The sequence below is a fragment of the Carcharodon carcharias genome, chromosome 34 (assembly GCF_017639515.1).
Source record: "Carcharodon carcharias isolate sCarCar2 chromosome 34, sCarCar2.pri, whole genome shotgun sequence".
NCBI classification, from domain to species: domain Eukaryota; kingdom Metazoa; phylum Chordata; class Chondrichthyes; order Lamniformes; family Lamnidae; genus Carcharodon; species Carcharodon carcharias.
The window spans coordinates 23,052,040-23,070,464 of record NC_054500.1 but is presented as its reverse complement, the minus strand read 5'-3'; the positions used below and the strand labels follow the sequence as shown (position 1 = coordinate 23,070,464).

At 47.7% G+C, this 18,425-nt stretch overlaps 1 protein-coding gene across 1 annotated transcript in view; it reads left to right on the top strand.

The window, feature by feature from the left end:
* plekhg2 (pleckstrin homology domain containing, family G (with RhoGef domain) member 2) overlaps positions 1–17,823 on the top strand; it is a 172,300-nt gene extending 154,477 nt beyond the window's left edge. The window contains exons 16-18 of the mRNA XM_041179291.1: positions 2,007–2,288; positions 5,231–6,794; positions 12,373–17,823. Of these exons, the coding sequence (XP_041035225.1) occupies positions 2,007–2,288; positions 5,231–6,794; positions 12,373–15,740 (5,214 nt within the window). The 3' untranslated portion in view covers positions 15,741–17,823. The remainder of the gene's footprint in view (positions 1–2,006; positions 2,289–5,230; positions 6,795–12,372) is intronic.
* Positions 17,824–18,425: the final 602 nt, after the last annotated feature.

Here is an 18,425-nt window from a genome sequence, read left to right as displayed (position 1 = left end):
CGACATGAAAGTTAGAGAGCTTTAGTTTAAATATTTCAGAGTCTGTGACAATAGCTCCAATAGGTCTGATAGTTGCATTGAAAGGCTCAATGCTCATTTCTGTGTTGTGAATGGATGGGCGTGGGGTGGATTGTGGGCGTTGGGATGGACGGGGGGGGGGTGGGGGTGTTCTGGGAAGGGCTGGTGGGGGGGTGTTGCTGGGGTTAGCTCCCCAGAAGTACTTTATGGCTGTGATCACCAGTCCCTTAGGATGAACGACTATGTGTGAAGAGAAAGAAAAGACCATTCTCAGATTGCAAACATATCTTTTCTTGGCATTAACACAACATTTCAACTTAACCAGACTGAATGTTTAGGAACAGATACGTGCAACAATCCACCTCAAGCTCATTCCTTCCTCACCAGGTTCCTCCTCACTATTGGATAGAAGGCATCATTGGTGGTGCTATTGCACAAAGGCTTAAATCTACTCAGAATTTGTTCTCTGTTGTTGTAAAAATCATAGTTCGCCCATTAAACAGTGCTGAACAATTTGACATAATGTACCAGAACATGGACAGTGATTCTTATCCTCATATCCCTCAATCTCTGCTTTCCAAAAACACGTCTCATTGTCACACCAGCTCCTTAATACCGTCCACTCCAACTGCCTCTATTGTTATCCTCTTCCAGAATTCCTTCGTGTGCCTGTTGAACAGTAGCCGAGGTTTTCAGCCTCTGAGCTCACAGGATTGGCATCGTTCAATGGGAGACCCATTAACAACTGGCAGCAAGCTAGTGTCGAATGCACCTGAAGAATGTAAAGAGTATCAGTGGCAGGAAAAAGCCATTAGTCGAAGGGCTCATCACTTCAAAAATCAACCAATCACCTCTCCATTGATCTCAATCTCTTCTCTAGAAACTCCATCCAATGGCCTCTTGAACTCATTTGCACACCCACATTAATGGCCTTGCCTGGTAGCCCTAATTCGTTTGGTTGAAAATATTCCACCCAACTTCCTACCCTCAGTACATCCCACACCACCCACCACTCCCCCACCCCCCACCCCCCACCAAAATAATCCAAACCTTCATCTTGTGTACGTTATTCCTTTTTATTAACTTTATTTTCAATCACCCCCATCTTTGGTCGCACTTTTCAATCAGCGGTTACCATTGTAAATCGTCGCATAAATGTTTCCCATTCAGTTTTGCTATGTCAGCCATCACAATGTAGTTGCAGGCACCGACCACTGGTGGCTCTATGGAGCAGATACCATTTACTAACCATCCTTTGGGATTGTGGGCTAAGATTTAACCCCTTGTGTCCTCTTTTGATATAGATCAAGCGTGTAAAGGATTGTAAGGCGTAACTAGCAAAGTTATTGAGCTGTACAGAGTAGCAGTGATTGGATCCATTTTGTCAGCTCCCCTAATAACCTTGAAATCCAATACAACCTGAATTAAAAAGGCAAAACTCTAGCAACATTGTATTGGACCATGATTAGACCCGACTTGGAACACAGTGCACAGTTCTGAAAGACGATGGCGATGATGCAAAAGGGATTTACTGAGATGAGACCAGAACTGAGAGCTTATACTTACCAGGAAAGACTGGACAGGCCAGGCCTCTTTTCTCTAGAAAAGAGAAGGCTGAGGTCTTTAGAAGATTTGGTAGAGGAGACAGAGAGAACATATTTTCCCCCTTAATGGGAAAGATCAAAACTGGGGGCCATAACTACAAGATAGTCACCAATAAATCCAAATAGGGATTCGAGGGAAACCTCTTTACTCAGAGTGGAACACGCTACCACACAGAGTGGTTGAGGTGAATAAGATAGATGCACTCAGCTGGAAAAACATGAGGGACAAAGGAATAGAAGGATATGCTGATACACTGAGATGGTGGGAGGAGGCCTGTGTAGAGCAGAAGCAGCAGCATGGATCAGATGGGCTGAGTGGCCTATTTCTGTGCTGTAAATTCTATGTAATTGTCAACAGTTGGCTCTGTTTATTCTTGTTTCTAGTATACAGGCAGTGAGGACGACCTGCTTTCCAACATGGAGACGTTGAGTTTACTGGGCAGTGTCAGCACACTGGCATCCAGCGTGGTGGAGCTGGAGATCAGCACCGAGGTCCAGGCTGCAGAACCAGGTTCACCAGAGGTACCAAGGCCTAATCTTCCATCCAGAGGTGAGGGCCCCATAGAGCGAATAGCCCAGAGTGAGGAGGAGAAGCAGGAGGATGTGGAGCAGTATGAAGACCCGGAATTCAGTGGCATCGGAAACATCGATCTGGAGATGGAACAGGTCCTTTCATGTTAAAGCTTTTAAAGATTGTTTTATTTTAATTTTGATTTTGATTGTTTTTATCGATCCGTGTTTGGAATTGCGATTGGATATCTGGCATGAACTGGTATGAGAAAATTGAGCACTGTTGGGTCAGATTGAACACATTGCAAATACAGGGCAAAGCTTTATTCCCCATTTACAAACGTTCCCGAATCCTCACCTCCCGAGGGACCTCCCTCAACCCCCACTTTTCCTCGATATGTGGCCTCACCCCTGAAAAACTGAGTTCACTCAAGTGGAGTTGGGCTTTGAGCTCTGGGATCAAGTGGGACCACCTCAGGCAGAGACACATTGACCAAACTGGCTTCACACAGGGTAGTGTTTACCTCTGAGTTCAGGATCCAGCTACAGGATCCACATCCAGAATCCACCCCAGCTTCTAGTAACATTGGCCATTCAGCCCCTCCAGCCTGCTCTGCCATTGAATTAGATCATGGCTGACCCTCTACCTCAATGCCACTTTCCCACACTATCCCTATATCCTGAAATCTATCAATCAACGATTGAGCTTCCACAGCTTGTAAAAGAATTCCAAAGGTTCACCACCCTCTGAGTGAAGAAATTCCTCCTCATCTCCATCCTGAATGGCCTGCCCTTTATTTTGAGACCCTGTCCCCTGGTCCTAGACTCAGCCAGGGGAAACATTCTATCCACATCCACCCTGTCACATCCTGGGAGAAGTTTGTAAGTTTTAATGAGGTCGCCTCTCATTTTTCAATATTCTAGAGAACACAGGCCCAGTTTCCTCAATCTCTCCTCCTAAGACAGTCCTGCCATTCCAGGGATTAGTCTGCTGAACCTCCACTGCACTCCCTCTATGGCAAGTATATCCTTCCTGAGATAAGGAGACCAAAACTGTGCACAATACTCCAGGTGCGGTCTCACCAAGGCTCTGTACAGTTGCAGCAAGACATCTTTATTCTTGTACTCAAATCCCCTCGCGATGGAGACCAACATACCATTTGCCTTTCTAATTACTTGCTGCACCTGCATGCTAACTTTTAGTGACTCATGAACAAGGACACCCAGGTCTCTTTGGACACCCGCACTTCCCAACCTCTCACCATTTAACAAATACTCTGCCACCCTGTGTTTTTACCTAAGTTAATAACTTCACGCTTATTCACATTATATTCCATCTGCCATTCCAGCCCATTCACTTGGCCTGTCCAAGTCCCTCCTTGCACCGTCCTCACAATGTACATTCCCATCTAGTTTGGCGTTATCAGCAAATTTGGAAATATTACATTTGGCCCTCACATCCAAATCATTTTTATAGATCATGAACAGCTGTGGCCCAAGCATAAATCCTTGCAGTACCCCACTGTTAACATCCTGCCATCCTGAGAGTGACTTGTTTATTCCTACTCTCCGTTTTCTGTCTGTTAATTAATTCTCAATCCATACCAATATATTACCTCCCAATCCCATGTGGTCTAATTTTGTTTACTAATCTCCTGTGTGGGACCTTATCAAAAGCCTTCTGAAAATCCAAATGCACCACATCTCCTTTACCTGTGCTACAAGTAACACCCACAAAAATCCCCAATAGTTTTGTCAACCATGATTTCCCTTTCATAAATCCATGTTGACTCTGCCCAATCACATCATTATTTTCCAGGTGTCTAGTTATCATATCCTTTATAAAGGTGCTAACATTTTCCCTACTACTGATGTAAAACGAGCAGGTCTGTAGTTCTCCATTCTCCCTCTCTCTCCCTTCTTAAATAATGGGGTTACATTTGCTACTTTCCAGTCCACAGGAACCTTTCCAGAATCTATAGAATTTTGAAAGATAACCACTAATACATCCACAATCCCTATTGTCACCTCCTTGGACAGTCTGGGATGCAGCTCATCAGGTCCAGGGGATTTATCAACCTTTAATCCAATTAATTTTTTGAGTACTACCTCTTCGTTAATACTAGTTTCTATCAGTTCCTCTGTTTCACAAGTACCTTGGTTCCCTAGTATCTCCGGGAGATTTTCTGTATCTTCCTCCATGAAGACAGACACAAAGTAATTGTTTAGTTTCTCCGCCATTTCCCTGTAAAGCCATTAGAAATTCTCCTGTCTCCGCCTCTAATGGACCCACAATTGCCCAAGCTAATCTTTTCCTTTTCACATACCTAAAGAAGCTTTTACAATCCGTCGTTATGTTTCTCACCACCTGGCATTCATATTCTTTATCGGTTTCTTGGTCCTTCTTTGCTGGATTCTAAATTGCCCCCAATCCTTGGGTTTACCACTTTTTCTGGCAATCTTATCTTTGGCTTAATACAATCTTTGACAATTTTTGTTAGCCACGGTTGATTCACCTTTTCTGTTGGGCTTTTGTGTCTTCGAGGATTGTATATACGTTGTAGACCATCTCATATTTCTTTAAATACTAGCCAGTGCCTGTCGACCATCAAATTTTTTAGTGTATTTTCCCAATCCATCATAGCCAACTTGACCCTTGTACCATCATGGTTTCCTTTGTTCAGATTTAAGACCCCAGTTTCAGAATGAACCGTATCGCATTCAAATTTATGTCAAATTCTATCACATTATGCTCAGCTGACCTGTTTCTTTAAAACTGCTGCTTTTACCCTATTACAGGGAAGTGTAATAGGTCCTGAAATTAATTAGATGCTAATTGTTCTGGATTAGCAGCATGTGATGTCTGGCATGTAACTGCCTGAGAGTGATAGATTCACTCAAAATGTTAAATAAATAGATAATACCAGCTATTCATAGTTGAGTCAGAATCCATTTGATATCATTAAATGGTTTTAATGCCTTGTCTAATTGATGAGTTCCAAGTTCTGGAAATATCCTATTGCAAAAATTGGAATGTTATGAAGATTATTTCAAGCTTCTAAATAAATCTCCATTTTCTTTATCTTGCCCTTGCACAGATATTTGCTGACATGGAGCTTTTGCATAAGAAAGCCTCTGAAGATCTGGGTGCCATTGTCGAGGAGAGCTCGTTCCAAAGCAAGGCTACCATTGGGGACACTCCGCTGCTGGATGATTTTGAAGATACAGATGTTGAAGCATCTGGTCTTTCGCTGGTAGATATTTCACCTGTTAACAGAGCTGAGGAAATTAGAACATGCAACAGTGAATCTTCAGAAGACGATGATCTCCGCAAGGCAACGCGGCCACCCTCTCTGCAGAATTTGGAGGATTTGAAAGAGTTGGACCCACTGAGTGAGAAAAACCAAGTTGTCCAGGAATCTGAAGACATTGTTTCATTTGCTAATGGAAAATCTACCGTCAGAGACACAGTGTGTAGTAGCCAGAGGCCATTATCCAGCAATGAAGACGCCCACAGCTCCAGCAATGAGAGTGAGTTGAACTCATCAAGTAGGAAGGATAATTCTAAAGGTAATGGCTATCTTGCATCAATGGAATCTGAAAAGTTAGTTGAGGAGGACTTCACAGCTGCAGAGATGGTGCTAAGTACTAGCCCCACTGATAGATCAGAAAAGACAAACATGAGTAAAAAGGACTTTGTACGAATGGAAAATGACCGACTGCTGATTGAGAAGATCAAGAACTATTATGAGTCAGCGGAGATGAACAATGACCAATTCTACCTACAACGAAGAGAGAGCATCTCATTTATCCCAACAGGTGTAGTGAGGGATTCCATTTTACGGTTTAATTATAAGATGACACACGAGAGCATACAGGAGGTTCAGAATGACAAGGTTAACAGCAGCAGCTCCCGATCTTACTCATCAGTCAGCGCGTCAGTTTCAACCTCGAGTTCTGACTCCCTCTTGGAAAACTCCGAACCTCGGCCCGGTTCCGCTCAGGATCAGGAAGAACGGAAGTTGTCCAACGAAGGCACAGGTTCGCCCTGTTGTAATGGCTCTGCTGAAAGCGAATCAGAAACGGAATTTAAGACCTGTGCAGAAATTATCAAAGTTTGGAGAGAAATGGAGAAGGCAGCTCATTTTTGCCACAAACATGAATCGTGGAACGGATATGCCAAAGCAGCGAGAAAGAATAAGGGATTACCCAACCATCAGCAGACCAGCTACAGCGAGCCTCTGTTGATCCTGGAGGATTCTGATCTCAGCTCATCGACAGACCTTCCCAAAGAGCCACCAGGGATTGAGCAGAATCTGGCAGATGAAAAGAAGGATCCAAAACCTGATGTAAAAGCCCATCGGGGAAGTGAGTATTGCCCTGGCGACAATGCTCCTTGTTGTGTTAGTCACGACATGGCTGGGTTACCGCTCTGTGAAGACCTTGATAGCTGCCTCTTTCAGAACTCTGAGAAAATCATGAATAAAGTTCAAGTGTTGGCAAAAATGTACAGCCAGAGAGTCAGCAGAAAGAAAGCCCCAATGCCGAGGAGGATCTGGGAACTGGGACCTGAGACAAGAGCAGAGCCTAAGCAACGGAAGAGAAGACAAGTAATGAAACTGGCTCGAGCACAGGAAGAACACCAGGATGTCAACATTTATGGTGAGTTACCCAGCATGAGGATGGCACCATCTCTGAGGGTGTATGGCAGGAGCGGCACAGGGGGCAGTAACTCTGGAATACTTGGCATGGAGTTGTTGGAAGTAGAATGGGATTCGTGGAGACTTTGTCATCTCGCTGCTCTCCTCTTGACTGAGATTGTTCCTTAACCTTAAAATCAATCTCCTCCCATGCTTTACTAGTTAAAGGCAGTGCAGCATGAAGCCAAATCCAACTGGTTCTCTCATATTCTTCAGGGAAGGGAACTGCCACCTTTAACCGAGCTGGTTAAACATGACCCCCATCCTCCAATTAACACCTTGAATTTGACGACCACTCCCTTGCCCCACCCAGAAGCAGTTGGGAGCAAGGTGTAAAATTGGGTGGGGTGGCATGGAGCACCACGCCCATCTACCTGCCTCCACTGGTATTCTACCAGTGGCGGGGTAGGTGTCGGACATCTTGCCTGCCCTTCAGCCAATTGAGGCCCTTAAGCGACCAATTAATGGTGACTAAAAGACCTCCTCCCATCTCCACTAGTATTTCACCAGTGGCCGGGATGCCCACAGCAAGTGGTGGGGCTACCAGATATACTCGGTCCGGATTGGCTCTGGACTTTGGGGGGTTGCAGGGACCCCTCCTGTTAAGCACCCTATGCCCAATGAAGGCCCAGCCCCCGCCCCGTGGTGCTCGCTGCTTCTGCTGGTTCCCCAGGCCTCCAGAATGCTACCTCACCCCTATTCCTCTCTCACCAGATCCTGACTGGCCCCAGTGAATGCAGCTCCATTCATCTGGTTACCCTGTCTCCCCCACGGCTCTGTGTTGAGGGGCTGCCCAGTCTCGGCAGCGGCCTCTGCTGCCCTCACTTCCCAGCGTCGCCGGGTGAACTGGAGAGCTGCTGGTCATCTGATTGGCCTCATCTGATCTGAGACACATGTGGGGTGGAAGCACAAGTGATTGGACAGAGCAGCAGCCCATTTTTTTTGCTTTGCATAGTCTACGTAGTCTATGTTTTAGCCATGTTGGTTGAGGGATAAATATTGGCCAGGAAGCTAGAGAGAGCTCCCTCCTCCTTCTTCGAAATAATTGCCAAGGGGGTCTTTGACATGCAGCTGGGAGGGCAGTTAGAGCCTGGGTTTAATATTGTATCTTTAACAGTGCAGCACTCCCTCAGCACTCTCCTGAGTGTGTCAGCTGGGGCTTTTGCTCAAGTTGCCATAGTGGGGCTTCAGCCCATGACCTTCTGACTCTGGGTGCAACTCAGGGCTGGCAAGAGCCACAATAATGTCCCATGATTTGCTGACGGACCCCAGATTAGTTGAAATAAAAAACAGAAAATGCTGGAAAAACCCAACAGGTCTGGCGGCATCTGTGGTGAGAGAAACAGTTAACGTTTTGCATCCGTATGACTCTCCTTCAGAGCTCTGAGACCTTACCTCTGGGCTTTTCCAGCATTTTCTGTTTTTATTAAGGAATGATCTGGTTTGATTGCAATTCAGTGAATTATATGATGTTGTGAAATGGCTTGTGCTGATCCACAGAGATGTTGAAGTTTGTTACTCCTAATGTCAATGCAAAATAACAAACTTCTTCAAATATAATTAGGAGAGAAATTATTTTCTGTTGGTGCTGGGTTGAAATTGCTTAGTAACTGGTTCTGGCAAGAAGGCAGATTTGATCCAGTTGCTTTTAGAATCTGCTTTGGGGCATCTGCACTGTGCTGATACGCAGTCATTCAGTCAGGGTTAAGTATAGCTTTGAGTAACTTCTACACTTCTAGCATTTGTGAAAATCATGGAAATTAAGTCAAGGTAGCAAGATGCCTAGTTATTCCTCAAGGCGGACACACTCCGGACACATTCCAGTACTCTGGACAGGCTCCAAACAGACTCCAGACAGACACTAGCACTCCGGACAGGTTCCAGCAATCCGGACAGGCTCCAGCACTCCGGACAGGTTCCAGCACTCCGGACAGGTTCCAGCAATCCGGACAGGCTCCAGCACTCCGGACAGGCTTCAGCACTCCGGACAGGTTCCAGCACTCCGGACAGGCTTCAGCACTCCGGACAGGCTCCAGCACTCCGGACAGGTTCCAGCACTCCGGACAGGCTCCAGCACTCCGGACAGGCTCCAGCACTCCGGACAGGCTCCAGCACTCCGGACAGGCTCCAGCACTCCGGACAGGCTCCAGCACTCCGGACAGGCTCCAGCACTCCGGACAGGCTCCAGCACTCCGGACAGGCTTCAGCACTCCGGACAGGCTCCAGCACTCCGGACAGGCTCCAGCACTCCGGACAGGCTCCAGCACTCCGGACAGGCTCCAGCACTCCGGACAGGCTTCAGCACTCCGGACAGGTTCCAGCACTCCGGACAGGCTCCAGCACTCCGGACAGGCTCCAGCACTCCGGACAGGTTCCAGCACTCCGGACAGGCTTCAGCACTCCGGACAGGTTCCAGCACTCCGGACAGGTTCCAGCACTCCGGACAGGCTCCAGCACTCCGGACAGGCTCCAGCACTCCGGACAGGCTCCAGCACTCCGGACAGGTTCCAGCACTCCGGACAGGCTCCAGCACTCCGGACAGGCTCCAGCACTCCGGACAGGCTCCAGCACTCCGGACAGGTTCCAGCACTCCGGACAGGCTCCAGCACTCCGGACAGGCTCCAGCACTCCAGACAGGCTCCAGCATTCCGGACAGGTTCCAGCACTCCAGACAGGCTCCAGCACTCCAGACAGGCTCCAGCATTCCGGACAGGTTCCAGCATTCCGGACAGGTTCCAGCACTCCAGACAGGCTCCAGCACTCCAGACAGGCTCCAGCATTCCGGACAGGTTCCAGCACTCCGGACAGGCTCCAGCACTCCAGACAGGTTCCAGCATTCTGGACAGGTTCCAGCACTCCGGACAGGCTCCAGCACTCCGGACAGGCTCCAGCACTCCGGACAGGCTCCAGCACTCCGGACAGGCTCCAGACAGACCCCCAGAACTCCGGACAGGCTCCAGACAGACCCCCAGATCTCCGGACAGGCTCCAGACAGACCCCCAGAACTCCGGACAGGCTCCAGACAGAACCCCAGAACTCCGGACAGGCTCCAGACAGACCCCCAGATCTCCGGACAGGCTCCAGACAGACCCCCAGAACTCCGGACAGGCTCCAGACAGACCCCCAGATCTCCGGACAGGCTCCAGACAGACCCCCTGAACTCCAGACAGGCTCCAGACAGACCCCCAGAACTCGGGACAGGCTCCAGACAGACCCCCAGATCTCCGGACAGGCTCCAGACAGACCCCCAGATCTCCGGACAGGCTCCAGACAGACCCCCAGATCTCCGGACAGGCTCCAGACAGATTCCCAGAACTCAGGACAGGCTCCAGTGCAATGTGGGCTTCACATTTATAAGGGATGAGCACCAGAAACATCCTGTTTTGAGTCTTATCCTTTTAAATTGCCCCCATGGGCTGATGTCATGTTGTGGCAGATGTCATGTTGTTGTTATACTTTACAGAATATGCACTAGGAATAGAGGACCAGGAAAAGGCTATTCAGCCCCTCGAACCTGCTACCCCATTCAGGTGCATCGTGGCTGATCTATATTGTACCTCGCACCTACCCGCCTTGGTTCCATATCCCTCGATCTTCTTATTGAAAGAAAGCTATCAACCTGGGTTTTGAAATTTGCAATTGACCCCAGCCTCAACAGTTTCTTGGTGGGGGAGAGAATTCCAGATTTCCACTCCGCTTTGTATGAAGAAGTGTTTCTTGACACCTGGCTTTAATTTTAAGGTTATAGCCCCTTGCTGTGGACACCCCCTTGCCACACCCCTACACCAGTGGAAATGGTTTCTCTCCATCGACCCTATAAACTCCTTGTTGAAACCTAACAATACCATATAAAATTTGACACCGAGCCACATAAGGAGATATTAGGACAGGTCTTAAAACTTGGTCAGATGTAGGTTTTAAGGAGTGTCTTAAAGGAGGAAAGAGAGGTGGAGAGATTTAGGGAAAGAAATTCCAGAGCTTGGGGCCTTGGTAGCAGAAGGCACAGCCACCAATGGGGGAGCAATTAAAATTGGGCCTGCCCAGGAGGCCAGGTTCAGGAGTGCAGAGATCCTGGAGGGTTGTGAGGCTGGAGAGGGTTACAGAGATGGAGGTGGGTCGGGTGGTGTATCATTCTGGGGAATCTGTCCTTCAGCCTATCCAAGGCTAACATATCTTCCCTGATGGTCTTGGCTGAAGCAGGTTTTCAGTAGAATTAGAAAAATGCGCTTTCAGTGAAAGTAGTGCTTAGAAGGGAAAGGATTTCAGGACAGAGACCAATGTGATGTGCTAATGCATTGAAAACTGAGAGCAGAGTGCAGGTCCAGGGCAGGGCAATCGTAAACGAGCTTGTGATATATTTTGAAAGCTCGATGAAACCCTATGTCATCCTAACAAACATCGACCTCTCAAACATTACCAAAAAAATGGTTCAAATCAGAAAATAACTGGCGTGTTTCTCACTGCACAAAAGTGACTGCTTGTAATCGTTCGGTGTTTTTCACTTGCTTGAGATGTCTCAAAGTGCAGTCAGTATTAGGTTCTAAGCAAATTCCAGCTGACATGTCACGCACAGCAAGATCCCATAGACAGCAAAAGTAAGGGCCAGCCAGCGTGAAAGGAACTCAGTTGGACATAAACAAACCCATGGGCCTGTTGCAAAAAAAAAAGAGAGGGGAGTTATCCCCAGTGTCCAGGCCTCAATCAACACCACTAAGAAACAGATTCTCTGCCTGTTATTTCCGTGCTGTTTGTGGGAGCTTGCTGTGTGCAGTTTGGTTGGCACTCTCCCTGCATTGCAACAATGGCTACTCTATAAAAAAGTACTTCCTTGGCTGAGAAGCAGTTTGGAACATCCTGAGGCCATGAGAGGCGCTACATAAATGCAAATCTTTATTACGCCAATATCTCCCATTCTGTTTCTCTATGTCAACTGTCACAGTGCTGTAGTAAATTCTTCCAGCAAGTGGCTCTGTGGAGGAAGCTTCTGATATCTCTCTCACCACTATCAGCATTTTGAATATAAAACATTCATCCATTGAAACAGAATTACCTGGAAAAACTCAGCAGGTCTGGCAGCATCGGCGGAGAAGAGTAAAGTTGACATTTCGAGTCCTCATGACCCTTCAACAGAACTAACGTCAACTTTGCTCTTCTCCGCCGATGCTGCCAGACCTGCTGAGCTTTTCCAGGTATTTCTGTTTTTGTTTTGGATTTCCAGCATCCACAGTTTTTTGTTTTTATTCATCCATTGGACGTGGATAATGCCACAGAAATTTATTAGGGACTAAATTAAAGCCAGGGATTGAATCTAACCCTGGGACATTCCCAGTCTGTAATACTCAGCCAACCATGACATAATCTCATGGGTCATCACAGGAGTTGGTTGCAAATTGTGTGGGAGGGAATGTAGATTAATGGAAAGGGTTTGTGTTCAGATTAAAATCTTGATTGCGATTTATTGACCAGTTTAGGCTTCTAATGTTAGCAAGAAGTAAGAACACTAATTCTCTGTTCTTTGTTCCCCATCCTATTTTTTACAGATGAAGTTAAGGCTCTGGAGCAACCAACTCCATATGGACATTTGGTCATTCAAGATCCAATCCCTATCCTCTATGCCCAGGAGAACACCATACAGGTCTCTGTATCCAAAGCAAAGTCTGAAATCTCGAGCCTACAGCTTCAGGATATGGATGCAGGTTCCCCAACACAGCAACTAGCTGACTCAATGTTGCAATCTATCTCCTCAACAGATGCCAACCAAATGATTCCCTCTTCTCCATTACCAATTGCAACAAGCCCTCAAACATCTGCCTTCAAATCTTCCAACTCAGCGCCACAGACTTCACAGGTTCCCAGTTTAAGGGCTGACAGTTCTTCATTTACCTGGATTAGCTCAAGACCACAATCACCAACTTCAGCCCTCCTTAATTCCTCATCAGCAAACTTGCTTCTATCTGCTTCCAGCATTAATAAACAAGCTCCTTCATCGACAACAAGTTCTCGAGCGCAATCACCTACCTCACAATGTCTGGGCCACGGTCAGCACAACTCGCTTCTGACCACTGCGACAAAACCAGTTCCTCCTCCATCCCAAACAAGTTCCAGAGCATGTTCCCCGACTTTGGAATGTTCCAGTCTCTTGGCACAAAATCAGAACCTAAGTTCAAAGGAACACATTCCACCTCCCTCCCCATTAAATTGCAAGGACCAGTCACCGATTGCCGATTGGTCAAGTTCGGCACTGGAGGGAACATTTCCATCAAGTACAAAGTCAATGAACCATCGAATCCGTCCATCCCAAACTCCTACCAAGACTCAGCCACCAGCTCTACTGCGCAGTAACTCTGCAGAGCCAATCTCTGATCACCAGCGTGATGGTTCAGGGGTCAAATATCTTGCTCCTACCGCTGATGAGTTACTCAAACAGTGCCTCATGGTGAAGACTCAAGATGCAGAGGGCTTGGTGAGTCCATCGGAGAGAACCTCCGTGGATCAGTCGCAGTCTTCAGCTTCTACCAGTCTGGTACATGAGACACCTCCAGCCAAGTATGGCAGCTCTTTAATGTGCACTAGCTCAGAACTTTGCTGCTCACTGCCAACATGGGTCAGCCTCCGTGGAAGATCTCCATCCCCATCTGCCATAAAACAGCTGGAACAGTCAATGAAGCCCCCCAAAGGCAGTGCTGCTTTGGCACGTGCTACTCACACAGTCCAGCCATCCCCATCCATGGGTCCCGATGCCAAGATGCCTTCACCGCTTCAAACACGCAACAGCCCCACAATATGTGCCACATCCTCCAGGGAGCAGGAGTGGTCACCCTCGGTATCCAACCTTAGGACAGACTCGCTTCCTCCAAAGTGCACAAGTTCAATGTTGGATTCTGGTTGTCCATCGAAAACTGCCAAAGATTGCTCTCCATTCCCTCCAGGGAGCAGTGTGGAGGCACAGCCCCTTTCACTAAGTTTAAGACTGCGATCACCCTCTCCCTTTCGACGCCAGAGCCGGATGCAGATGTCAGATTCAGGAGGCTTTAAGCAATATGAAGAGCTCCCGACCTTCAGCAATCAAAGGCCTGACTCTCTTCAGTTGTGCCCAGCGACCTCCTTGCACCCTGGCCCCACATCACCTTCACCCTCTGCTACCACTCGACAAGTTCACTCTCCGTCCTTGCTGTGCCCAAAGCAACGGGCCCCTTCTCCAGCTCTGCCTAGTTCAAGACCTCAATTGCAATACCAAAGAGGGAGAGTCAATTCTTTACCTTTGTTAAGTGGACCAGAAGCCTTCAGCTGCAACAAAGCAGTGCAGTCATCATCTTCAGACACTGGTCTGGGAGTTTGCTTATTCCTGTCATCACCAGTAAATTCATGGGTGCCACCTACAGATGCCCCTGAGAGCTCCTACGCTAACCCAGCTGTGGCACAAAGAGATTCCCAGGAGCAAAATTCACTCTCCAGTTGCAGTAACTCTGAGACACATCCTCCAGGTCAAGGCTTTCAGCTGTCACCGGAGTGTGACAAAGGATTGAGGTTGTGTCCTCCATCTCCATTGCCTCGAACGCCATGTCCTGACTCCTCCATTTCAAGTTATTCAGCATCTCCGACACGAGCGTCACCCTTCAAAAACCTCAGGGATCAATGTCCCTCGCAAAATGCAGAGACAGCGGACACACTGGCCCTCTTGCACACGAGCACAAAGCCCCGTTCACCTGCTGTGGACCCAGGACTTTCTCTTGCCTCTCAGCGCTGCACCTGTCCACCAACTGGAACCCAGCTCCACAAAGAGATCATCTCCCCTTTTAAACTGGACAGAAGCTCGGAGCACCTAACTTCAGCTGCCAACACTGTCAACCCATCAGCAACAGCTCCTTCATCAGCAACCCCGGCTCCCGGAGTATATTCCCTGATGCGTAGTCACTCTGTCGACGTCTTTACCCCTGTCTCCTGTTCCGGTCCCAGGGTTCACTCTCCAGTGTCCACCTGCACCCTCAGAAGGATGAGGTCCACTTCCCCAGAAAGGTCCAGCTCTGCAGGACTATCACCATCATCCTCACAGACGAGCTCGAGAGTAGGATCCCCTGTTTCACTATACATCAATATACAGGCCCAATCACCTACATCCTCCATAGGCCCATCATCGTCTTGTCAAAGCTCCAGAATAATGTCACCCCCCATGTCACCTCCTACCTCCAGCCCCAGTAAATGGATCAATGGTTCAGTGCAGGTGAATCAGCAAACCGGAGGAACCAGTAAGTCTTGTGTTAACGTCAAGGATTGGTCATGTAGCCCAGCGTATGGAGGTTCTAGGGGAATCGGCAAAGGCTGTGTCAGAGAGCTGACCAACGGGCGATTGTACAACAAGGAACAGTTCAGCAGTCTATCTTGCACTAGTCCAGAACTCCCCTATTCTGCTGAGCGTAAAACTAGCCCCTCTTCTGAGGAACTGGAGACTGTCACATGGCCTGTTGTCCATGAGCTTCAGTCAAGGGACACCACGGTTGATGGTGAAGATTCCATGTCTCAGAGCTGCCAGAAGACAGAGCGAGAGGACACGGTGGTGGTCACAGGTTGTGCCGAGTCACCTGACCGGAGGGCTGAGAGCACGGGGAGGTTTATGGACGTCACTGATGGTGGGGCTGCTCATCTTTCGGCTGTTGAAGCCGGCAACGGCCAAGTCGAGAGCTTCGGCGGCTCGACGCCTGGTAAAAGCGCGACTGAAGCTAGTCCGAGCAAAGAGAAAGGGAACGTGAAAGCCAGCTACTCCACCACCGTGAACCTTCAAATAGGGGGCAGTGGGAGGACAGCGACCTTCAGCAAGGCCCAGGTGAGTCTAACACAGATGTTCCTACCAGTGATGGGACAGTCCGTGAGAAAGGTCACTGGAGGCAGCGGAGCTTTGCAAACAACGTGATCGAGGCCCACGGTCCCATCGCTGTCATCGCCAAAGCTTCAAAACTGCCAAAGAACCTCATTTTTATCCCACTAGCGTACTTTTGTTAACAGGATCATAATATGGAGCACACAGAAATGTTTAACCTCACCAGCACAGACCAGGACCCCCAATATGGACAGACAGCTGCATTCGGGAAAATGTATAACAACCGCGGGCGATGGAGAGTGTCACCTTTTGAGAATTAGAAATTGCCAAAGAGAAGGCAAGGCCCACGTGGGGCATCCCAGTGAATTCCAGGACTCTGCAGAAGGCAGTAAAAAGTACAAAATATACCGGGTCTTAGGGGGTTAAGTCATGAGGGCAGCTTGCAGAAATGTGACTTGTAGCCCCCTGGAGACTGAGAGTCTGACCTCAATGAGATGATTAAAGGTTGCGATAGGGTAGATACAAGGAAACTATTTTCTCCGATGGGTGAATCGAGAGCAAGCGGCTATCACCTTTAAAAATTAGGGCCAGGTCATTCAGGAGAGTGACGAGAAACACAATATGTCAGAGAAATTGTGGAATTCTCCCATTCGGCAAAAGGCTGTGGGTGTTGGGAGACAGTTCGAGCTTCCAGGGCTGAGATTGATAGGTTTTTGTCTGGTAAGATTATCGAAGGATTAAGGAGCAAAGGTGGGAAAATGGAGTTGAGAAGCAGATCAGCTGTGATCCAATTCAATAGCAGAGAAGGCTCGGGGGAGCTGATTGGCCTCCTCCTGTTCCTAAGGACAGATAGTTTAAACACCAAGTTCCATCATTTTGCTCAGCTTGTCCATCTTGAGTGAAGACAGGATTGTTTAAAGATAGTGTGGTGTCTGAAAGAGCCTCACAAATACAGAATGCATGTTTGCGAATGTCTGAGACGGTTCGTATTAGTGTGCTTGAGAATTCAAAGTTGAAAGGAGTCAGAGTTATTGAGAGCCAAGCCGGGCCCATCTCTCCGATTGCTCGGGTGCTAAAGGTGCTGCCCAGTGTTGTATTGCATCGTGTAGAGAGCAGAAAAGGGTTAGTGATTGGTTCCTGGTCTGTTTGGAGTTGGCCAACGTCACCCTGCGCGACGATTGGTTATTGAGAGAGAGCAGTGGGTCTGGTGCCCGTTGGAACATTTGCATTTGAACATTGGGTAGAAGAGAACGGTCGGACTTGTCATCCCAAGCGCTTCCCCCCAAGTTCAAATAGCCTGACTGTCAAGGCTCATGGGCGGGGAATAATTCCCATTTCCACCTCCTCGCCCAGGAGTGGGTGTCAGAGTTAATTTTACCAGTGGGAAATCCATGCCACATTACCCACACCCTTTGGCAATGGGCTAAACCAGAAGAATGCTGTTTGGGTGAGATACCAGGGCAGGGCAATTGGAACCCAATGGATTTCAGCAACCTTTTATTGACAATGGTGTAAGAGAGTCAGAGTGGGAGAGGAGGGAAGTTGACACATTAGTGGTCAGAAGGCTCCAGGGGATGGGGGTTAGCGGGTGGTATTGCAGACGAATGGGGGTCACAGGAAAAAGAATGTATTGGTACGAATGTACAATGTTCGTTTCAGCTGCTTGATTGTAAATGGAAGGGCAGCTGATCGATGGGTGGGTGACTTGTATCATATCGCTTGGCCCACAGTTAAGCATGCTGTGGATGAGATCAAAAAGTGTCCAAACTTAACCACGAAGATGGCTAAAAAAAACAGCGCAACGGAAGGAGGAGCCCAGTAGGTTCTCTTGGAGAGCAACATTCTGTGATACCGCCTCAAATCAGAGAGAAGGCACTTAACTTTTTGACTTGCACTGTACACCCTAGAGGCCATATCTTGGCTTTATGTTGCATTGGGGAGTGCTTTGAGTTTTTTTTTTAAATACCTACGAAAGTTCTAGTTTTTATTTTTGTTAATTGCAACGTATGTATCATTATTTGTCATGAACTCTTTAAGAAAAAGAGAAGGCACAGTTCTGTAAATATCACAACGAAATAACGTGTCATTGCAATCCTGCCCATCGGTTGACCTGGGATCTCTTTTGTCTTTTCAATTTATATGACTTTTGTTGAAATAAAGAAGTTTGTTAAGGCCATACAAGTGACATCTTAACTTTCCTGGGTTAAGGTACCAATTTATAATTCGATTTTTAACAAAAGATCCTTGCATTTATATAGCGCCTATCCTGACCTCAGAATCTATCAACACACTTAGACTTTTGAAGTGTAGTCACTGTTGTGCAACATGATAATGACCAGATCATTTGGTTTTTTTTTTAATGATGTTGGTTAATGGGTAAATGTTGGCTCGGATATCATGGAATCAAATGAAATGTTAGTGCTCAGGTGTCGAGAATGGGACCTGGCCAGGCTTCTGAACCAGAGATGATGAGAGAGCTACCCGCAGAGTGCTGAGTTCCAACTGGTGAGCTGTACATGAAGGCAATGCTCCAATAGTGCGCCCAGTTTCTCCTACCTACACTAACTTCTTTACTTTCCACGATTATATTGAGTGCACTCCAAGTCTGTGGTCCAAAATTCACGCTTCACTGAAGTCTGAATACAACAATGCAGTTAACCAGCCTATGTTAAGCTTCCCATTACTCAAATTTAATGACCGAGAGCTCATCAGGAGTTGGCTCAGGAGAGAGCTGCCCTGAGTTCCTGCATTTGGTGATGGTGCAGGGCTGATGTGTGT